This window comes from Suillus plorans (assembly GCF_016647745.1).
Source record: "Suillus plorans strain S12 chromosome Unknown HD556scaffold_55, whole genome shotgun sequence".
NCBI lineage: Eukaryota > Fungi > Basidiomycota > Agaricomycetes > Boletales > Suillaceae > Suillus > Suillus plorans.
In genome coordinates, this window is record NW_024537439.1 from 272,109 (window position 1) to 294,921 (window position 22,813).

General features: G+C 47.3%; 6 protein-coding genes across 6 annotated transcripts; 5 read left to right on the forward strand and 1 right to left on the reverse strand.

The window, feature by feature from the left end:
- Positions 1-19: 19 nt before the first annotated feature.
- On the reverse strand, positions 20-1,328 carry HD556DRAFT_1395695 (uncharacterized protein). Its single transcript, XM_041303682.1, has 6 exons — positions 1,066-1,328; positions 893-1,013; positions 739-836; positions 363-688; positions 161-313; positions 20-111 (listed from the first exon to the last, which is right to left on the reverse strand). The coding sequence occupies exons 1-6, from the start codon at positions 1,278-1,280 to the stop codon at positions 86-88; spliced, it is 939 nt and encodes a 312-aa protein (XP_041156909.1). The 5' UTR covers positions 1,281-1,328; the 3' UTR covers positions 20-85.
- Positions 1,329-1,427: 99 nt separating this feature from the next.
- HD556DRAFT_1446677 (kinase-like protein) lies at positions 1,428-5,315 on the forward strand (the record flags this gene model as incomplete). The annotated part of the gene is made up of 13 exons (XM_041307135.1): positions 1,428-1,600; positions 1,652-1,742; positions 1,795-2,580; positions 2,632-2,751; positions 2,802-4,010; positions 4,062-4,098; positions 4,160-4,289; positions 4,342-4,492; positions 4,551-4,617; positions 4,675-4,944; positions 5,002-5,025; positions 5,077-5,234; positions 5,286-5,315. 13 exons carry the CDS (start codon positions 1,428-1,430, stop codon positions 5,313-5,315), a joined length of 3,246 nt encoding a protein of 1,081 aa, XP_041156910.1.
- A 4,958-nt stretch (positions 5,316-10,273) lies between these two features.
- HD556DRAFT_1446680 (uncharacterized protein) lies at positions 10,274-11,065 on the forward strand (the record flags this gene model as incomplete). Its single annotated transcript, XM_041307136.1, has 1 exon — positions 10,274-11,065. The coding sequence occupies one exon, from the start codon at positions 10,274-10,276 to the stop codon at positions 11,063-11,065; it is 792 nt and encodes a 263-aa protein (XP_041156911.1).
- A 5,641-nt stretch (positions 11,066-16,706) lies between these two features.
- HD556DRAFT_1395711 (uncharacterized protein) lies at positions 16,707-18,104 on the forward strand (the record flags this gene model as incomplete). The annotated part of the gene is made up of 7 exons (XM_041303683.1): positions 16,707-16,850; positions 16,893-17,204; positions 17,280-17,311; positions 17,348-17,493; positions 17,544-17,748; positions 17,820-17,903; positions 17,958-18,104. The coding sequence occupies 7 exons, from the start codon at positions 16,707-16,709 to the stop codon at positions 18,019-18,021; spliced, it is 987 nt and encodes a 328-aa protein (XP_041156912.1). The 3' UTR covers positions 18,022-18,104.
- A 374-nt stretch (positions 18,105-18,478) lies between these two features.
- HD556DRAFT_1243241 (uncharacterized protein) lies at positions 18,479-19,704 on the forward strand (the record flags this gene model as incomplete). The annotated part of the gene is made up of 4 exons (XM_041298354.1): positions 18,479-18,760; positions 18,808-19,059; positions 19,111-19,473; positions 19,522-19,704. The coding sequence occupies 4 exons, from the start codon at positions 18,479-18,481 to the stop codon at positions 19,702-19,704; spliced, it is 1,080 nt and encodes a 359-aa protein (XP_041156913.1).
- Positions 19,705-21,538: 1,834 nt separating this feature from the next.
- Positions 21,539-22,421, forward strand: HD556DRAFT_1311078 (uncharacterized protein; the record flags this gene model as incomplete). The annotated part of the gene is made up of 6 exons (XM_041300491.1): positions 21,539-21,791; positions 21,838-21,857; positions 21,924-21,951; positions 21,995-22,065; positions 22,126-22,169; positions 22,322-22,421. 6 exons carry the CDS (start codon positions 21,539-21,541, stop codon positions 22,419-22,421), a joined length of 516 nt encoding a protein of 171 aa, XP_041156914.1.
- Positions 22,422-22,813: the final 392 nt, after the last annotated feature.

Consider the following 22,813-nt stretch of genomic DNA (forward strand, 5'->3'; position numbering starts at 1 on the left):
CCTCATGCATGTACATGTTTATTTGCTTTTTATAATTCAAGTGCATGTGTGGCTGCCATTAATTTGCGAAATGGACTACATGATTCTATAGAATGAGCTTGAACGGATAGCCTAAAACAGAAATATCAGCGCTGCGTGTGAATACTCGACATAGACCAACCTGGGTTTTTAACACGGAAAAGTGATACTAAAATGCTGAACACGAGGAAGTTTACTGTAGTCCAGAGATATACCTGAGTTCTTTGACGGGTGGGCGACAGTTGGCGCGGTGTGACGACAGTTAACATCAAGAAAGATCCAGCCAAGATTCCATCTATGAATAATCAGTACCAACCTGAGGTGTGAGGTGCGAGACGACGTACAAACCATGGCGATGACTTGAACTTCTTGTCCATACTGATTCTGATAGCCTTGAGCGATCCAAGCGCCGTTAGGGCCAGTATAAGGTGCCCCTCTGATGCGAGTAAACATGTAACCGGAGGTCATGACTAGGGAAGTAGCGATCGTGCCAGCAGCCCAGACCCAGCGGTTTTGCAGTGCTGGTTTGATAAAACGAAAGATAAGGGTAATGATTGGGATGAGTGAGACGATGCTGCCCGCCCGCGCCCAGTTAAAGGGAGCCTTATATGGGATAGGGATTGGGGTGTGAACAGAGAGTTGCTCAGCGAGGGGTCCAGCTTCGAAACCACTGTAGAGTACACTAAGGGTTTTAAATCAAGGGTTTAGTGAAACTCCTACTTTTGGAAATCGTATTTGAAGGGGGCTTTCTTTGCAGACGCGTTTGGCCCATCAGTCGGGGGATATACGTGAACACCTGGCGCAGAAGACATGCCGAGCTAATGAACGCGTCAATTTTTGATTGTGGCTTTGTAAGATATAATGGTACGATTACCTTTTGGAAGACGGCGGGCCCATCATCAAAGTCAAGAGTAGCGAAGAAGTGCTTGTCCCGCTGGTCTTTCGGAGCATTCGCCCATGCTTTAGCTACAGCAGTGAATGCTGGCTCAAATTCTCTGTGAAGGTCGCAATTAGCTTCCGATGCATGTTTGGAATCTTGTAACTGACTTGCAAGGAGCACAGCGCCGCTGGGGATGGAGCGCAGTGAAGTGCACAGCAGCCGACCAGTCGCGCTTCGGGGAGGCAAGTAAATCATAAGTCTGTTCATTGAGCTGTATGAGTCCATTTCCAGCTGCTGCAAGATCCACCAGCTGCTCGTGCACTGATTTCTGTGCCGCTAATGATAAGGGAAAAAGTGAGAGAGCGAGCAGTGGCCAGAGCATATTGAAAGTAAAGCGTTAGTCAAGAGTGACCAAAGTTGTCAACGTGTACTAACAAAGATTCATATAGCAGCCGTGGGAACTAGGCAGTTTAGGATCAGGGTCTCTGGCACTGCTCACCGTCCTAGACGGCGACCAGCCCTGTCAGACATGTCCCATGCCCTTCTCCTACGACTGTTTTTATCACCGTCCTTCTTCTCTGTTCATGTGGCCTTACAATATTTGATGCTGTATGCCGACAATATAGGCATCACATACTACCTTACCCGAAGGTTGAAAGAACTTGACACGCAGGAATTACGCGAAGTATGGGGTTTCATATGGTATCTACCAGTGTTCATCGTGTCGTAGAATTATACTAATAGTCTCGTTAGTCATTTGCTCGTCACCCGGCCTTCCAAATCACGGGCACTGGAATGCTTTGTAGTAGACATCTCACAACGGTCCACGCATATAGCCATGATTGTACGTAGACAGCAGCCCCGTAGCTTCAAGCTCACAGCTGATTCCTGTGGAGACCCTTTGGCTTATGCAAGCTTCTTTGCAAGATCTATCCTCATCACGTAGTTCTCCGTCTTTTCAGGTATGCCAGCGGACATTACAAAGATGTCATGACATCATCTTTGGTGATCTTCCAACTCCAGTCTCTGGTCCGTACTCTGGCTTGGACATGCCGTTCCAGGCGCGCTTCTCACGTCGGAAGGTTAAAACCCATGTCGAACCGGTATTCATTGGACTTGGTTTGATGTTAGCTGGAACTCCTGCCGTGCCTGAGCTTACTGAGGTCATGGGTGAGGTTGCGTTGCAGCAGGGCCGTGCTGACGAGGACGGATCAGACCTGAAAAGCGTCCAGACCGATGACAATGACGTTGCTTCGGGATCAGGGAAGACCACCCGTGATGACTCTGGGGATGATGATGACGGTGGTTCAGATGGAAAAAATGAAGATGGCCGTACGGCTAGTTCTCATGAACACTCTTCTAATGATAGTTGTGCCCCCCATGATCCTGCGGTCTCCAAGAAGATTCTCAAACGTCGTCGGACGGTTGTTGCCGCGCAGACAAGTCCCGCTCTGGTTCATTTGCAAAACATGCATCGGTCAACATTATCTGAGGATCCACTCGATCAGCTTGATCCCTCACAACCATCACGCGTTGCCAGCCCATACCAATCATCTCCTTCGATACCAACTACCCAGCATCCTTTTCGGCAGAATCCACTGAACTTTGGCGATTCCCTCCTTCAACGGTATGATTTGGATTCACAAGCGCATCTCCTCAAAAGTCACTATTACCGTTCAGAAGTAAGCAATTTCCGCTGACATTATCACTTTGGCTTTACACAAGCGTAACAGATCCAATTCTTAATAACGCTCGAACATATCTCTAACCGCCTACTCGTCGTGCCAAAACCTGCGCGAGTAAGCGCCCTTAGAGCTGAATTAACTGCTCTTAACCACAAGCTTCCTGCAGAGGTAACATCTTCCTCTTTATTTATACCTCAGTTCATGATATGGAATCTCAGGTATGCATGCCTATGTGGTGCTCTTCATCCGATAATTCTGCATCTCGGAATGCCTCTCAACCGCACCACAAGATAGTTCGAATCCCCCCTGGCGAAAGCGTTGTGCTTAATTCTGCGGAGCGAGCACCTTATTTGCTCATTATCGAGATACTGCACGATGACCTCGACTTTGATCCGACAAAGAGAAGTAATAAGGAGACGCTGAAGCGGATCGTAACAAAGGAGAACGAACGCAAAGGTGCTTCGAGAGAACTCATTGCTTTCACCAGGTCACCTCTTCCTTCGAAACACAAGCCCCTTGGGGATCCTGTTGTTGGCTCCGAAAACGCCTTGGGAAAGGAGTCCGCTGAGGAGGCAGAAGCTCCGCTGGTCCCTGTGGCTTCTGCTACCAGCAGTACAAGTTCTCTCATTGGTGATGATGAAGAGATGGACCTCGTTGAACAACTGTACGGAGCCGGCGAGTCTCTCCGCAGGCCAATAGACCTTACCGAGTCCATTGTACTTCCACCAGTGCTGAAGAACAAGGAACTGGATATGGTCGCGTGGTCTCGAACCTCTTCCTTATCTTCTTCGCCCAACCCAGAAGGGATATTATCGCTGTCTTCTTCACCCGCCTTTCCACCCACTGGTGATCGGTTTTCGACACTACCTTCAACCCCTCAGCTGCCAGATCCACCACCTAATAGTAACAGCAATAGCCGTATACTCTCGCTTGACGATTACTCCGAACGCATGCGTACGGCAGCTGTCATGCTTTCGCAGCTCAATGCGAACCTTATTCGCGAAGCAGTAACCACATTACCTTCTTCCGATTCAACTGCGACTCTTGTTGGTTTGAGTTCGCCGTCTGGTCCTCTGAGTTGGTTCCCTGGTTCTGGTTGGCTAGTCAGTCCGCATCACCAGGCAAACAGCGGGCCACTACATCCCTCGCTCGCTGGAAGGGTTGGTGATTCACCAGCGACCACACGGATGCGTGTACAACACGCAGAGGCAGCCGCCATCAGAGACCGTATCATGAAGGAGATGATCGCGCTTGAGGAAGAGCGAATGGAGCGTATGCGAGAACACAGGGAAGGAGAAAGGATAATGCGCATTGGTGATGTGGGCGATAACCTGAAGACTGCTGAGGACGAAACAATCATCAAACGTGAGCTGAATAAGGCCGATCCTTCCGCCTTAATATTCAGCGAATCTTGGGCGACGAAGAAGGTGGGTTTGGCTAATTTTACTATTGTATGACTGCCATTTCTGCCATTCCAGAGTCGAATACAGCACGGATCACCGTATGGTCATCTAGGTAAGGCTATAGCCTTGCTATGGAAAAAATTGCATTCAGTTGTTGAACTTACCATCGCCAGCGAACTGGGATTGTGTCTCTGTGATCGTCAAAACTGGCGGCGACCTTCGCCAAGAACAGGTCGCCGTTCAGCTTATACAGCAGTTTGAGCAAATTTGGCAAGAAGAGGACTGTCAATGCTGGGTCCGCTAGTGAGTTTGCTTCAACAAATTACGTTAGTGGCGTGAGCTTAACTACTTCCAGCTTCCAGATTCTAATCACTGGCGCATCGTCGGGCTTGGTAGAGACCATAACAGATGCCGTGTCAATACACTCCATCAAGAAGTCCGAATATGCAAGACGGTTGGCGGAAGGCCGTTTTGGATATGTCACTCTCCTAGATCACTTCAAGTCGGTTGGTCCCTCGTTTCATCGTTTTGCGCAAACGATGACGTGCTGAAATACATGTCAAGACTTATGGTGATCCATCTACGGCCAAGTTTGTCCGAGCGCAACGCAACTTTGCAAAGTCACTCGCAGGTCTGTCCCGCTCTCAATACCTTGATTCCTATATTAAATGCTCTACACATTTCGTAGGTTATTCCATCGTAACGTACCTGTTGCAAATAAAGGATCGGCACAATGGGAACATATTGCTGGACCGAGAGGGACACCTTATTCATATAGATTTTGGGTTCATGTTGTCCAATTCTCCGGGTAACATAGGTTTTGAAGCTGCACCATTCAAACTACCACCGGAATATGTCGAAGTGCTGGGGGGTGTGGATGGAGAGTCTTTTTTGGAGTTTAAGCGTCTGTTTCGTGAGGGGTTCGAGGCAGCGAGAAAACACTGCGATCGAATCATAAGTTAGTACTTATGTTTGATCCGTTCTGTTTCATGACGTTGACATCAATCATCCGCAGTTCTGGTGGAACTGATGCAAAAAGGTGAGAGATCCGCAGTCGGCGGAATCAATTCATGTCAATGACCTGTGTTAGACTCCAAGCTGCCGTGCTTTGCTGCGTTCGGCGAACAGACTGCGGCTCAGCTGCGTGATCGCTTTCAACCCGCTTTGACTCATTCCCTTGTGGGTGAATATATCGACCGTCTCATTGATACCTCCTTGGGCTCCAACTGGACGCGTCTTTACGACTCCGTAAGTAGAGATTAAGGCAATTGCGCATTTCAAGCTGATCTCTTCTTGCAGTATCAATATTATTCGCAATCCATTCTGTAGCCTTGGTCGAATTCCCATCTGAGGTATATGGATCGTAGAGCGTGGTATCTATAGTGTTGTATATAGGAGCATATCGCCCGCTGCTGAGTACATGCAATGCTGTGAGGAGGTAATCTCCATGAAAGCCAAAGTGCGCTTTTTGTGTTTTCCAAGAATCGGTTTGAACAGAACTGAGGTTTATTCAGTAGAACTTCGAAGAAGCTGGCCATATAATTTGAATTCTGTCCACGTGCACAACATCCTACCATAGATGACTAGTCCACACCCGTTTTGCCTTCGGCACAGGAAGCAATAAAAAGAGCGCTTCGCGCTCTTTTTAAAGCTTCCTGGCCTCAGCTTCATCCTAATAATTCTGAAGGCTCCTGATGAGCATTGTTCCTTCGTCACAGGAAGCCAAAGGAGGGCTGCGCCCTCCTTTGGCTTCCTGGCCTCAGGCTGCATCCTAATAAATTGTGCATTTTGAATAAGATCACGCCTTGATAGTGGATTTCAAAAAGAGGTACATTTATGAGCAGCATTTCAAGAAAACTAAAAGTACATAGTACATAAGATCAGTCAGTTCTATATATATAAGTACGTCAATCATTGATACGATCTGTGAGTCCTCTAAGCACTTCTGTATATACTGCATTGGTTGTATTTGAGCCTTCTTCATGCTCCGGAAAGATAGCAAACACCCTGTCTGGGTGGGTGCAGCGAGATAAAGCCACATAGAGTTGTCCATGGCTGAAGACAGGAGTCCGCAAATTAAGGCCAACCCACTTGACGCTTTGACCTTGCGCCTTGTTGATTGTCATAGCGAATGCAAGACAAACAGGAAACTGGCGACGCTTGAGGGGGATTGGGTTCTCTTCAGAACTGGATTCCATAGTGATGCGAGGGATTAGGACTGTGTTCTCATCGACCTGCTGATCTTCATCATCTCCATCCCTAAGAACACGGCACCTAAGGACACGGGTGGTCCAAGACAGGAGGATCATGCGAGTTCCATTATAGAGTCCCTGCAAGGGGTTCAAATTCCGCAAAAGCATCAGGGGAACACCTGCTTTGACCTCCAATTTGTGCAAAGGGAAGCCTGATGGGGCGAGGGTATGAAGGAACTCTGGGGGAATGTAATCATATTCTCTCTCCGTGACTGAGTCTGCGCTGGTGAAGACTGCTTTTTCTCCAGGGAATGATTCGAGGATAGTGGCATTGATTTCATCCACATCAGTGTTCTTTGCAGAAAGAATGGTGCGATCCAGGAAGTATGAATCATTTAAGGGAGGACGATCAGGGAGCAGAATTTCTGAGTATAGGGCATTGATGAGAGACTGGAGATCATTGTTGCGACACCGCATGCGGGCAGGGAGGGTCACAGTTCCATCTTCATTTGTGCCCCTACCAGCTCCAATCTCAAGAAGCCACCTTGCAAAATCGTCGGAAGCGGGATCTTGACCAAGACGCATATTTCTCTTGAGATGGAATATATGAAGCCTTGACCAAATGCGAGATCTGCAAAAGGTAGCGCCCACTATCTGCTCCCTGGATCCATGAGGCACCACCAGCAGGGTCTGTCTGAAGTCTCCTCCAAAGAGCATGGTTATTCCTCCAAAATCAGCATCAACATTCAGAAGATCACGTAATGTGCGGTCAAGGCATTCCAGGATGTGGCAGTGTAACATCGGAATTTCATCACAAATGATTAGGGAGGTGGCCTTGAGAAGCTCATGAAGAATGTCTCCTTTCTTTATGTTGCAAGAGCTGTCTTCATGAATGGGAATAGTGTTACAGTGAACTACACTGTCCCCTCTGCCACCCCTGCCTGCCTTGCGAAGGCAGCGACACGTACCCGAACCCAGAGACCTCGGAGACCATAGACGATAACCGGGCCTGTAGGCCATAGACGATAGAAGAAGATAAGCGGCAACTGCCGGCTTAGATAAGCAGTCTGGACTGCTGACAACACAATGACGACATAGGTCTAGAAGACCTATTTATGTTATCAAGATAGAAGGCAAGCCTCGTGTTGCCTCATGCACTGATAGAAGGACACCTCGTGGTCCTATCCTAGATAGAAGCCTGCCTCATGCACGTTATCTCTGACTCGATAGATAAGCAGGTTAGAACCCAGCTTCAGGCTGAGCTTAGATACGATAGAGTAGCCTTATATAAGGACGAGGATTAAAGTAGACGTTCCTTACTTTAATCTTACCAGGTTACTAGGTTTTACCTTGAACCTCACTTGACTTGCTAAAAGCTACCTGCTTGCCTTGTGAGCGATACCGCTATCATCGCCCGTAACCCCTTGCCCATCGACAAAGCCTGACAAGCCTTGTCAACCGGCAAGCTACGCAAGCGTACGCAACTCCTTATCATCTTAAGGAGCCGACGACTCTCAGCAACACGAACGCTCTATCGAGCCTTTGCTGTTAGAACTATCCTGGTCGAACACGACACGCCGGTGTCGTAACAAAAGATTAAAGTCTATATTTGCACGTCACCCATCCTGTGACGCTAGATCCCTGATTGTACCTGCCTTCGACGTTACTGAAGCTTGTAGAAGAAACCCCGACGCACCGACAGCTCAAAGAAGCTTTGCGTGAAGATTGTACCGGCCTGACCAGTCGCAAGAATATAAGAACCGCTGTCACAGTAGAAGACTTCCTGCAGGAACACTACGAAGATTTGAAGATTGCACATCGTCGATATGGCAACTTCCAGAAACACCTTTGCCGCTGCGCATCTCACCGGAAAGGAGACTCGTATATGTCTACGAGAGAAGAAATGTTTTGTGTGCCACGTCAACGGCCACAAAGCCGCGGATTGCCCTAAAAAGCCCAGAACCCCGTGGAGAAAGATGATTGAAGAAGACTCCTGCTTGCGCACCATTAAGGTGGCCGGGACGACGAAAGAACTACGGGTGAACGCCACCCTAGTATCCAGAACAAGAAGCACCCCGATAAAGACATCTATGATCGTAGATTCAGGGGCATGCGAGTCCTTTGTCAATCAGGACGTCGTCATGCAGCACAGCATCTTGACGCACCAGCTAGAGAAGCCGCTCACGCTCTCAAACGCTGATGGATCCTGCTTCGGAAAGAAGCCGATAGTGAGGTATTGCAACCTCACCTTCCAAATAGATCAACGGGTAACTACCGAAAGGTTCTACCTCGCCGAACTTGGTCCAAAAGACAAGTTCCTGCTTGGACGACCCTGGCTCGTCAGCCATAACCCCGCTGTAGATTGGACGAATGGCACGGTGACTCTTAAGAGCACCGTAGATTCCCGAAAGAAGGAAAAGGAGATTGACTCCGACAGGAAGAGGAATGGCAAGACGCCTCTCTTCCAGAAAGAAGAAAAGAAGGTAGCCGTGGAAAGAAAGAGATCGGGATCCCCGATAGATTCACGCACCTCCCGCGCATCGATGGCCTATGAAAGCCTTGCGCCGACGAAAGCACCACGGCCCGCTAAAACCGTGACGAAGAAGAACTCGCTGCCAAGAATCGACCTTGCAGCCCGTAGAAATGAACAGAAGGAACCGGCCACTGATCCGGAGACAACTCAGAAGAAATTCTTCAGACCGGCTCTGATAACGGACTATGTTATCCCAGAACAGCCTAAGAAGATGATTGTACCAGCTGTTCAGCTGAAGATTGAAGATCCCGCACCCGCACGATATGAATTCTCGGCGGAGCCAGCATCGGTCCTTGGGAAGGGACGAGCTGTGATGAACGAAGAACCGCCTATCGCGAAGGCACCCAGACTGGCCCCTGAACCAGCAAAAACTCAGAGATTTGAATTTTCTGGAGAACCGATATCCGTTCTCGGAAAAGGAAGAGCCGTTCAAACGGCGAACGCACCTAAAGCCAAGAAACTTAGGTTTTATGAAAGTCCGGCTGATGATACCGACACAGCCGATGAAACCCACGCACCGAATTCCCTCAACCTCACGGTCACCCCAGCACCTATTCCTTCCGATTACGATGAAGCAATGACGCTATCATCCGAACCAGACCCTACTCCTGCCTCAAATTCTGATCATGATATGTTCCTGGAACGAATCGCGCTAATCCAAGAAGCGCATCACCAGAAACTTGTTCACGACAACGAAGCACGATGCAGTGCTGGAATTCGAATAAAGGAAGAAGACGACACCGAACCGAGTTTTGTCCGCTTCACGGACATGGAAAACTCCGAGGATGACGAGGACGGAGACGAAGATGCACCCACTTCGCATGCTTTGCGAAAGGTTGATAAAGAAGGAAACGAGATCGACGATGAAGGCCCTGATGACGGCCTCGATTTTTGAAAGAGGATTAGTCATGGTAGACTAAACGGCTTATTAAGGGGGTAAAATCCCTGATTTATTCTCGTTCCACGACCAAGACCCAGACACATCTCTTCCACGACGCGACTCCGACCGACTTTCATATGGGTCCGTAATGACCTAAAACTAGAGAACCTCCGGCATGAGGATTAAACTGCACGAACGTCCGAAATGACGTGAAACTAGAAGAAAGGACGAACCCTGGAAAACTCCTGCAAGCTCCGGGACCCCTTTACCACTTCCTCGACAATCCCACGTTATGACACACAAGATCATATTCAAACGAAAGATTTAGAAGAAACGAACCTCCGGAACGAGCCTAAACTATCAAGAGATGAACTCCTTGGAAACTCCTGCAAGCCCACGGAACCCTCGAGAACCCGACCCATCATGGCAATAACCAACACCCTCTGATGAAGATTCCTGAACCTTGATAACCAACAAAGGATAAAGGAAAGAACGCACCTATCACGGCACTTCCCTCTGATAGCGAAAACGAGGCATCGATAAGCCCTCACGATTGAACTTTGATAGGAGATAAAGAGTTAAAGAAACAAAAGATAAGCATGAATCAAACGGAGCTTGAAACGATCTGGAAGAAGATATAAACCCTGACTTCCCCGAACATCCTTTCAAACGAACCTCCATCATGTCGACCTCTATTGAAGAAAACTCTCCCGTCACTGTGACACTGAAGAACTCCGACTACGGACGTATCCTCAGAACGATTGAGAATAGCGCGTTCAATGAAGCAGCTATCTTAACACCCGCGTACTCCCAAGTGATCGACGACATCCTTGGTGAGCAAGATGCCAGACTTGCAGCAGGCACCTCCCTTGCTGTCTGCATCATAAGAACCACGAAGCTACTGGAAGATGTAGCCAATCGTGTTGACCTTGACGAAGAGACGAAGAAACTCGCCGTCATTCATCTCCAGAAACGGATCCGCGGCCTCGCGCTCCATCTACTCCCGCTTGATTTCCCCGACATCGCGAACCAAGCTGTTAAGATTGTAGAAACCAGAAAGGCCAATGAAGAAGAAATCCGTCCGGTACGCCTGCCTAGAAAACGAAAGGCTACCATAGATTGTACCCGCTCGACGCCATGCAAGCGCTGCGGAGGATACGGACATCATTGGAAGAAGTGTCCCGATTATGTTTGTTGCATCTGCGATGAACTCGGACCCAGCCATTTGTCCATACATTGTCCTGGACTCAACGGACGTATTGTCCTACAAGAGTTTACAGATGAAGAGAAGTTTTTCGAAGCTCTCTCAGATTGGGAGCACAACCACAAGGCGCTCGCGGACCTAGAACTTCGGCATCCCACCGAACTGTCCCTTGACCCTGAAACTCCCTCCGCACCATCCGTCTCCACGTCCACGAAACCGGCGCTGCCGTCCTTGACGATGGAAGATGTCGTAGATAGTCAAAGCCGGTGACTTTGACGGTAGTAATGGGGTAATGTTACAGTGAACTACACTGTCCCCTCTGCCACCCCTGCCTGCCTTGCGAAGGCAGCGACACGTACCCGAACCCAGAGACCTCGGAGACCATAGACGATAACCGGGCCTGTAGGCCATAGACGATAGAAGAAGATAAGCGGCAACTGCCGGCTTAGATAAGCAGTCTGGACTGCTGACAACACAATGACGACATAGGTCTAGAAGACCTATTTATGTTATCAAGATAGAAGGCAAGCCTCGTGTTGCCTCATGCACTGATAGAAGGACACCTCGTGGTCCTATCCTAGATAGAAGCCTGCCTCATGCACGTTATCTCTGACTCGATAGATAAGCAGGTTAGAACCCAGCTTCAGGCTGAGCTTAGATACGATAGAGTAGCCTTATATAAGGACGAGGATTAAAGTAGACGTTCCTTACTTTAATCTTACCAGGTTACTAGGTTTTACCTTGAACCTCACTTGACTTGCTAAAAGCTACCTGCTTGCCTTGTGAGCGATACCGCTATCATCGCCCGTAACCCCTTGCCCATCGACAAAGCCTGACAAGCCTTGTCAACCGGCAAGCTACGCAAGCGTACGCAACTCCTTATCATCTTAAGGAGCCGACGACTCTCAGCAACACGAACGCTCTATCGAGCCTTTGCTGTTAGAACTATCCTGGTCGAACACGACACGCCGGTGTCGTAACAAATAGGGATTTTGAATCGCGAATGAGCTGTACGTCCACCTGGCAGGAGGAGAGAAGCGATTCCAGAGGAAGCCACACATAGGACGATCTTGCCTTCAGCACAGAGTTTTGAAGCGATGAGCTTGCAGAGATATGTTTTGCCACATCCACCTGCACTGTGGACAAAGTATGAATGTCCTGGTCTGTGCTCATCCCGATGCATTGCATCATCGACCACCACATCAAAGACCGCCCTCTGCTCTTCATTGAGAGAAGGAACTCCTCTATCCACCACCTGCTGAAGCTCTTCTTGATTGTACTGGAGCTGCTCAGCAATCAACTGGTTACCCTCCATGGCCCCCCATCTTGCTGCCATTTGAGAGACAGGCATGTGGGGAATGGCATCCAAAGACTTTCCATTTTTGCGAAGCACTCCATCGATGAGATAGAGACCATAGTCATAGACCTCCTCCTCAGTAGCATCTGGCATGTTGAATGGCATGCGAGCGAGACGACGGCGCAGATCATCGCAGAGATTGTCCTTGAAGCGGTTCCAAAGGTCGTCAGGGCTTGTAGGGTTGCAGAAGAGGAGGATGATGGCAAATAGATTTCATGTATGGTATCCAGTGCACATATGAGAGGCATCCCGCAAGCACTGAATCCATTCATTATCATCATCTAGCAGACCCCTGAGCTGACATGCGTCCTTGAAAGTCTCACAGACAACATCATCGACAGTCCGCAGGTGTTCATAGGAGGTAGCGCCTTTGAAAAAACACATTAAGTTTGATTCATACAAATCATCGCAGAAATCATACCTTTCACTACGGTCAAAAGCAATCTCAGATAAGATCTCTCTCCAGAGCCGGGGGCAGCAGAATACATCCTTCCAATTGCAACTCCATGCTGACGTATCTTCCAAGCAACTTTTTGCCACACAAACTTTGAGGGGAAATCCTGGTAGAGGAGATCACAGGCTCCAGCTGCCACCATGTTTTCATCAGCATTGGCTTTGAACCATCCAGTGAGGTGAGTCTCCTTTGCTGCTGCACGCTCGACAACTTCCTCGGGATTATCGTCAGGATCATAGACAACCATGTGTTCACCTGGGAGGTGGACTGGCAAGCGGTAGACAGCAGGCCATTCAAGGTGCATATCATTTTCCATGATGCGCCATGCAGCCTCAATCGAGCTAATATACCTGGAGTCAAGATATGATTTGACCTCATCGACCGGTCCTTCCATCTCCAAAGTGGCACGGTCATGTCCTTTGTAGATATACTTGTGAACGTACTTGACAGATTTGATCGAAGCACAGACTTCCAAATTAATATGGCAGTTGAATTGAACCAGCAGTTCTGGAGGGTGAGGAACAACATCTTTATTGGTGAAGACATCGTTATTCTTTTGGATCGTGTGCGCATTGTCTGGTCTTGCATAATCTGGGTAGCCATCATCCTTCAAGGATGTCTGATCACAGAAAGACTTTGGAAAGTGCTTTTTGCACTGTCCATTCTCCAAGCAACGCTCTAGACTGCATGGGCCATGGAGCATGTATTTTGATACAGCTTCATAGAGTTGCGGGTGCACATTTCTATCCGGTATCTGAGCAGAGATGAAGGAGTCTATTTGCTCCACAGTCCTTATCTTATGGTCTGAGTCAAGGAAGATAAGCAGATGCATGTGAGGGAGACCACGCTTCTGATATTCGATGGTGTACACCAATCCTGCAACTTTTCCGTAGTAGCCCTTGCGAACCTTCTTCAAGAGGGCTTGTTGCTTTTGGTAGAAGACGCGAGCCACCAAGTCTGGACGATCCACAGCGCTCTGACCTACATAAGCAATATTAGCAACAACATCATAAATCAATTATTAAAATTTACCTGGAAGGAGGTTTTCAGTGATCTCAGGCCAACTCCCATTTGCAGTCATTGTTAGGAAGAGGTCGGGCTTCTTGCAGGCACGGCAAATGGCCAAGGAATCCTGAAGCAACTGGTGCATGTAGCGGGGGCTTCCAGTATGCGATGATGGCAGAATGATTGCACGACCTGTCTGAGCCAGATCATCTGTGCCATCATTAAGGATGTTGTCTGCCAGGCCTCGGTAGCAGTCTGCCCTAAGCTTTTTTTGATTTTTGGTGACCCAATTCAGATTGCTCTGTTCAATGGAAGCCCAAGCATCAACGACATACTGCTGGAACAGTCTTCCACCACGGAAGATGTTGTTGTTATCGATATGGATGGGGCGGGGGAGAAGACGGAAGGCATAGTATAACAGCTGGGTCACTTCTTTTGAACGTGTACATCCGCCTTGAGGGATGTTGAGAGGTATTCCAAGGTGCCAGCCCTCCTCACCAGAAGGAAAGAGAAGGACATAGTGAAGGGTCGAGTATGCATGGCTGAGCTGACTGATGCGTCGCAGCTGACCACCTTGAAGTCGCAAGACAATATCTCGTTTGTCGGATACCTCCTCAGATCCATCTCCAGGAATGATCACAGCAATTTCATCAGCAGTGGGAAGATTATATCTTCGACCATCTGTGCCCTGCTGAAAGTGAATGCATGCACGAACTTCTGTGTGCTGCTCTGGAGGCTTCTCGCTCATAACTTGATAGGCCTGCTTATAAAGAGCCGCATATGGATGACTCCGATAGATCATATCATGGAGCTCTCTGAGAATACGACGATCAAGGCCTTCATTTCCTGGTTGGTTGGCGCGGATGTCGGTGGCACGTTCAGGATCATAAATGTAGATTTGAGCGTATGAAGGCCGAATACCTTCAGGGGGAATCAGGCTGCCCATAAGGTGGTGAAGAGATCCGTGGATACGAAAAGCATTTGGGCCAGAGCCTTGAAGGGCCCTATCCTCGATGGTGACGCCTACGGATGTGAATGCAAGAGCACTGTTGTACTGGCGAATCTTGGAGACAAATGTTCTGTCTCCATATGCCTGTTGCAGCTCATGTGGCCATGCTGGAAAGGGAGGAAGGTTGACTTTTCCCTCCAAGCAGCACGTACCAAACTGTGGATTTCGTGCAGATGATTTGGTGAGTCTTTCACATGCAAAATGCATGGCATGGCAGTTGGGGCACTCCACATTAAGAGGACCGAGAGTGTGACGATCAATGGGCTCTGTGTATGCTCGAGCTCCATCTGGGATAGGGATATTTCGGACAGGCGCCTGGTTGATATTTTCATCATCCTCTGCATCGCGCTGCCGGCGACGTTCTTGCTCCTGAGTTCTTCTTCTTTCCTCGTCATCTTCATGCTGCTGCTGAGAAGCGGGATTATCATATTCGCGCAATGCCTCTTCAAGACGCTCCTGTTGCTCACGATTCCTCTGCTCCTGGCGATGTTGTTCCTCTTCTGCCTGTTGACCTGCTCGCTGAATATCCTGAGCCTGTCTATCAGCCCGCTCAGCTTCCTCCTGCTGTATGCGATGAACCTCCTGATCTTCTCTATTGCGCCTCTCAGCTTCCTGCTGCTGCAAGTAAAAGGCCTCCAAGTTTTCTTGAGCTTGTCTACGAATACGTTCAGCTTCCTGCTGCTGGAATTGCTGCTGGATCTGCTGTCGATGAAATTCCTCCTGTGCTTGTCTCTGAAGCAAATCATTTCTAATCCGCTCCTCCTCCAAATGATGCTGAAACTGAACATTAAATTGATGATAATTATGTTCAGGAGGCGGAGGTGGTATAGGATTGGGTGGAAAGTAATGGAGGGGATTTTCAAAGTTGTGAGGACCAACTGCACCCTCATAATGAATGGGGCCATATACAGGAGCAGGGGCGGGAGCAAGGGGGGCAGGAGCAAGAACAGGAGGAGCGGGTTCATTAGGAATGTGAGGCACCTGTGGAGGCTGCATTCCAGCTGCCATGAGCTCTGCCTGTGCCTGCTGTCTTATCTCATCTCTATCCTGTTGACGACAGAGATTACGCTGACGACGTCTGTTGTTTCCAGCTGCATTCATTTGCTCATTCAAGCGTGCATTATAATCAACAGGAGGAAGATGATGAGCACGCTCCACATGTGCAATGGCATTTCGTGGCAAGCCAGAATACTGCTCGACTGGTAGCGGTTGATATGGGATGTGTGCAGGGGGTTGCCATGCAAAAGGTTGTTGAACAGGACCTGCTTGTGGCTCATTGGCGGGCATAAAATTCGGCTGTGGTATAACAGGCAAGGGTCTGTCCTGATTGTCATGAGCAGCATGGCGACGATTGCGCCTGGCAGGAGAAGTCATTTGAAGTCGATCAAGTCTATCGTGTTCTCGTTGTGACTGACGATCACGCTCGGGGGTTATCTGTTCATCTCTAAAAATGATGTAATGTGCAAATATGATTAGCATCATGTAGCAATATATCAATAGTCAGTGACTCACTGAATAGGAATTTGAGCCATCTTTGTTATGTTATTCAAACAGTTGTTTAGCAAGTGCAAAATTTTGAGTTGCCTAAACTCATTAATAAGTCAAAATTTTCATCATTGTTTTGATAAGAAATGACACCCACAAAAAGTGTTTTGCACTTTATTACACTTGGCTGCAGGGGAAGGCAATTTAACTTGAGAGTTCTATTCAAAAGCAGCAGCCAAGTGTGTAATGATTTGTATAACCAAATTGTGTAACCAATGTAACCAAATTTCTATTATTGCTTTTGTTATGCTCGATGCCTTTCCCCCATGGTAGGAAAAGTGAGTTGTTTGTCCCTATTGTACCCGCGGCGCAGTAAGCGTGAGGATTACTGTCCACTATATCGCGTTTCGGACTCCGTAGAATTTTTTCATCTTGAAATCTCAATTTAGAAGTATTTTTCACACATTCACGCGAGAAAACCATGCGAGTTTCCAAAAAGAGGTTTAAGCGAGCTAAGCGCTCCCATGTGGCCTTTAGCGAAATAGGCGAAAGCCATGCGAGCGCCCGACCGTTCCCGCAACCATCGCACTTTACTTCTTAGATGTCGCACGCCCCTATTCAACTCTGTTTCCTTTTTACTCCTCTACGTGTGATGGCCACCAAAACCTTCAATGACAGGGCGTCTAGCGTCTCCGACAAGCCTCCCCCTTATGATCCAATTTCTACATCTGTATCAGTGGATTCCGTCTGATGCAAATGTTCGGTATTTTCCTTCCCACAATCCAAGCGTGCCTCAGTTTTATCTCGCATCCGTGAAATCGTCTCCTCTCCTGATTTCACCCTTTCCTCTGTGGCGCCAATTATCACTTCCTGTGCTGCCACTCTCCGAGCAGCAGAGTTCTCCAACCTCATCCAAGAACCCAATATCGAAGATCACACGGTGCTGTATTGGACGATTATAAACAACCGGCGAGAAGCCCTTTGGGAGTTTACTAAATTCATTTCCAAATTCTCGCCTGCTTGCTCTTCCGACTTGCATCTTGCATGCATGATAGTCAATGACCACGATTTGTTCATGCAGCTGAAATTGGGGGACAATGTTGATCATAAGTGCATGGTACACAATGTCCTGAGAGTGTGTTATTTAACTCACCACTGTGTACTATCAGCCGAGGATGGGTCTTTGAGACGCATGTTGAGTTGTCTGTGAGATGAGATCAAGGTGTCGCGGCATGGATCCAGTGAAGCGAATTGTTCGCTTGATGATCTTCAAGTCCATGAAGGGCATGGCATGGGCGAAAACTATTTCTTTGCTCATTTTGTCTTCAGGATGTTCCAGAAACGCCTGCGTATTAGACAGAAATTGGCAGTAGAATTTGTTGCCCAGGGTGTGTGGTCTGTCATTTTGACTTGTTCCTCACTGATATAAACACCCAAGGACGTATTTGGGTGTTGCGCTTTTGTATGGAGTCAAAAGGAAGTTGGTGTGTTCAGTATGGTCTTTCGGAACCTAGTTTGCCAGTGTATCCCAACACCAAACTTGCAATTCAGGCTCACAGCAGGCCTCCTTGCTCAAGCTGTGCAACCCAGAGACCCTTACTTTTAGACTTAACATATTTGGGTGAACCAATGGTACCTGAGGGGTATGTTTATCATTCCCACTCATCAAAACCAAGGCACTGAAATCTACTCATTTACTTTATTGCTCTGGCAGATTATTGCACCACTACATAGGTATTGAACCAAAAAAGAGCTTAATTGCAGTTGAACACCAGTTGGATGATTGGCTAATGAATGTGTAAGTCTCCTTTCTCCTAGTGCTTTAAGTTTCTATTGACATGTTTGGCTTTAGTGATCCTCCTTATGTAGACTGTGATGGCACCCTGATTGCAGGGCTTACAGTGACAATAAAATGACACTACCCTGGTCAGCTGCAACACTTATCAAAAGCTATTGTTGAATATTGGTGGTAGCAATCAATATTCTCATTGCTACATTTCCTCCTTTTGTATTCTATAAAATTCCCACTACCTTTAGGGAGTGGGTCTTATAGCTCGCTATTTTTCACGTTTTGGCGGTAGATTTCACGATCTTGCTGCCCCTCTCTTTCTCGCCTTAGATGGTAATGAGGCTGTGTTGATCGATCGTTCTACACCGCCTTTAGCTCTCGCCTGTTTGATCACTGCATCGCTGTCGATACGCCCCTCTTGCGCTCTCACCATCATGACCTCGTTCATCGGCCGTCTCCCTGTCTCTGTCGTCTTCGATACTGATTTGAGTCGTTGTCTTGTATCTATTCCAGTTGCTCATGACCTCGGTCATTCAGCGCCAGCACCGGGTTCTCATTGATCCTCACTCACACAATCACATTCAATGGACGTCGATCCCCCCTGCTACAACAGACACGTTGCAGGAGGCCTCTACGATGAAGTGGTGAAGCAACTCATGGCACTGCCCAAGGGCGTATCTTTAGGAGATGCCACGTATAAGAACGACTTTGTTCGAGACATGAAGGTGCACACTGGGAATTTTGGTTACAGGTGCAAAGAAAACGGAGCGGAATATGAGACAGTTCTGGTTGGAGAGGTAATGCCTCGTGCATACGGTACGAAATTAAATGCCATGGGCAACCATTACGTCGGGACAGCAGATACTGTAAGTATCGAGATACTATGATGTTGCAAAGCTGACATCAGGACCAGCCCAATGTGATCGATGACAGGGCACGAGTAAAGGGTGTATTCGCATTAGGAAAACCGACGCAGGCGACTGAAATGATGTACGTCGCATTCGAGAATCAAATCGCTACCTTGGACGACGTCATCCAAAGCAACATCAAGGAACTGAAAAGGAAGAATAAGGATATGAATATCAAAGAGTGGACCGCAAACGCAGGTACCGAAACATCAAGCGCGCCAGAGTTTATCATGATCAGCACAGAGCAATTGTATGCGGTAGGTCAAGTGCATGGAATCGTTCGACCAATGCGGCTAACATTTTTGAAGGTACCCAAGAGCACACAACAAGCTATGCAGGGCAAGCGTGCGAGGATCACGAAGAGGGCGCTCAATAGCGGAGGTGATAGTGCAGATGGAAAAGCGACTGGAAGTTCATCCTCTACAGATGCTGGATTAAAGGACAATGCAAAAGAAGACAGCATCACAACCAACGATTTCTATGAACCAACAGCCCTGCCAGATTATGGAGGCGAATTATTCCAGCATGTGAATGCCAAGCTTCAGCAGCTTGACATACGAAATGTGGAGAACAAGCTTATCCCGCCCCAGAATTGGTATGGGGAACTCAAACGAGGGACTTTGGTGATGATCAGGGCCACATTGCACGCATTCAACTGGAAAGAACGACGGGTAAGTTCAAATCACTCGGAAGAACAATGGCTTACAATTGCAATGAAGGTCTATCAGCTCAACGCACACACTATCCGTATTTTGGACGAGTCAAAGCTCGAAATGGAACCGTTGGGCACCCAGCCAAGCAGAGGTGACTTGGGGGTGTCGCAGTCAGTGTCGCGTGCATCAAATGCGATGGCAGGTGTCCAGCTGGGAAAGAGAGTGAGGGAGGAAGACAGCGAGGAGTAAATGATGGGTGTGAGTCAGATTCAACAATGTAATGAGTAGGTGCATGAGTCGTATGAAATGAAAATGAACGAGAGTATCAGAACTATGTCTGACATGTCTACGACCTTACAATATAAAAATGAACGAGAGAAACGATTGCCGAAACAGGTAGCGGGTGTTGCCACTTTAGCTGGCGCTATAGCTTATTTCATATCCTACACTATCAAATTGAATGAAATGGTACAGTATTCACACATCACAGAAGGTCATGTTGGCAGGGAAATTAGCCCTATGTCACATGTAACATTTCAGTTTGTCAAATGGGAACAGAATTTGCTTCCACTAATGCCTAATTAACTACACCATAACTATGTTTCTTGACTCAGTACTCAAATCTTGCCATTGTCATGATGGTGCCAGAACATGTGGGAATACAGACACATAATTCAGTAAATATTTTCCATATTACACAGACACCCAGAGTTGAGATTCATCCATGTAAGACAGGTCATCTGAGCTAGAATTGGTGGGCCTACATGGATGTGGCTATCTGATACTGATGGATGGGCTGGAATGTGTACAGTATTGGAATGCCAGTATATACAGATGGTCTGGGATGGGTATGTGAAGGGTCCTTGGGGAGGCATGAGTGGGCCAGAATGAATGAAAATGATATCTTAGGATATACAGATGGGCCAGAATGGATGAAAATGAAACCTTGGGATGTGCTGATGCACATAATTCAGTAAATATGTTCTGTGTTACATGGACACCCAAAGTTGAGATTCTTCTAAGTGAGATGGGCCATCTGACACATCGGCGGTTTCGGAATTTTCATGCAAGCAAGATTTGAATCAAAATGGGATTGATGTATGAGGGATTTTCACTTTGAATTTAGATTTCAGCTCAACAGGAAATTTTGATGAACGGAAAAATGGCAGTGCAAAGTGACACATTTTGACAAACATTTTAAGTCCTCGAGAATATTTCAGGTTTTTCAGCCAAGAAAATGACAATACAAATATGGAAATGTTGTGAAAAAATATAAATAGAAACTTTTCGACGCAAAAAAATGGAATGCAAAATATTATATAATGTCAAGCATTTCCCATGGCAGTTTAATCTCAAATTTTTTCTATGGCAAAATGTGATAGGAAAATGAGAAGTTTTATGCATGAGAAAATGACATGGGCGCTGGTCGTGCATCCAGCGAGCATTCAGTATATTACTTTGTAAGGTAATAAATAACACAATGGTACAGTAGTGCAGTGGTGGTACAGTAGTATTCGTCGGACATTCAGTATATCACTTGGTAAGGGTGATAGTACATAGTATTACATAATCATGCGTGACTACTCTACAAGGCAAATCTGATCAAAATGCAAACTGATTAACGTCGACGGAGTGATTGTAATATCTACGGTGTTCTTCTTGAGGTAGCACTTAGCTATATCGCAGATAGAACCGTGATGACTTCTGTCCAGAATAATACACTGTTGGTTCTTTTTGTGCGGGGGGGGGGGGCTGGACTCAGATCCGTGGCAGGTATATGATAATGCTGAATTACAGCGCCTGTGCCATTCGATGAGCAGAACACTGCAACATAGCCTTCAGGGGCGGGTCCATTCTGACCGAGGAAGGGGTCAGGACATGCCATCGACACAAATCGATTGTGTAGCCTGCCTCCCATGAAGGAGGGTGAGACTTTCAGCATTGCGTGATAAGTAGTGAATTTAGAGGAGAATTCTTTGTTCATTAACCAAGCTAGTGGGCCTATAATCAAATAAATGGTAATGCTCTGACGGTTCTATGGAAGGACTCACCCTCTTTAGGTTCTTCCGTTCTAGCGTCAAGCATGTCATTGATATCAACAGCCCAGGGGTCGGGTTCAGCAGTCTTTGAGGAATTGAAGCTAGACGAAGGGTTAGGAGCCGTGTTAAGATCCTCGGGGTTAGCAGTCCATGAGGTCCACGCAGAAGACAGCATGCTAGGATCAATGATGGAAGCTGATGAGCTTGAGGAAACCTTTTCAGGAGGGGGAGTAACACTTCAAGGTTGCACTACCAGGTACGATGTAACGAGACAACAATTGCTGGACACTATACAAAGTAAGTAACCAGCAATATAATAATGTTATGATCTTGTGCGTCCTAGTCTGCTATACTTGTAGACAAGTGCGTTCGACCCGAGGGGTTCACTGTAAGGTATTAGAATAATCAGTGATACTAAAAGGAAGATAGTCCGAAGCACGGGAAACAGAGTCCGAAGGTATAAACGTCGGGTCCGATGTTTTCGGGTTTCGGGTTAGCAGGTTTCGTCGGGTTACCTCGGATTAATGTCGGGAATGTAAAGAATGTCGGGGATAGTGAATGGTGGGATACTGTCAGTGTTTTCGGAGTGTTTCGGATAATGAAAGGATGATATTTGTGGAATTCAACCAAGAACTACGAATATCTAATGACCTCCTCCTACTTGGAGGTAGAAAGGTAAATAAGTAAGTAGGAGGCATGTAAAATATATAGTGTCTATGTAGAATTTCGGAGCGCTATAGGCGAAAGTAGTAGCGGTAATTTTCGGGTCCGATGTCCTATGTAATAAGACATGTGGTACTGCGGACATGTAATAACACGGTCTACAGTGTTAGCGATGTGAAAACAGATAACTGCGCACCTAGTGGGGATAGATACGACAGGACAGGACATAGGGAGGATAAGTGCGCGGGAAAATATCGGGTCTGATGCGCAGGAAATGTCGGGTCCGTCGGATTAGCATTGGACAACGTCGGGTTAGCATCAGGTTAGTGGATGAATGTCGGATTGAGCGGATAAGTGTTGGATAAGTGTCGGATAACATTGGGAAGTGATTCGAGTGTTTGACATGCATTGGGAATTAGCTGAATACGTGCTCAGCGCGAGCCTGAGTGCTACAACGATCTTCGCCGCATCTCGCAGAAAGATATCATATTGGTTCCTTCGAGCATAATACCGTTCAACCTCATCCCGTACCTAAAATACCCTATGAAACTAATTCACCACAAATATATGTGTGTCGCTTACCTGGTAACAACGTCTTTGAGTTCCATCTTGGTGCACTGCTGCCCATGCAAGGCAAGGATGCAATCATTGGAGTT

Excerpts from the sequence above, each read along its gene's own strand:
- HD556DRAFT_1395695 (XM_041303682.1), bottom strand. The coding sequence starts at position 1,280 with ATGCTCTGGCCACTGCTCGCTCTCTCACTTTTTCCCTTATCATTAGCG. Across the intron at positions 837-892 it reads GGCCCGCCGTCTTCCAAAAG|CTCGGCATGTCTTCTGCGCC; the intron begins GTAATCGTACCA and ends CGCGTTCATTAG. Across the intron at positions 314-362 it reads TCAAGTCATCGCCATGGTTT|ATGGAATCTTGGCTGGATCT; the intron begins GTACGTCGTCTC and ends GATTATTCATAG.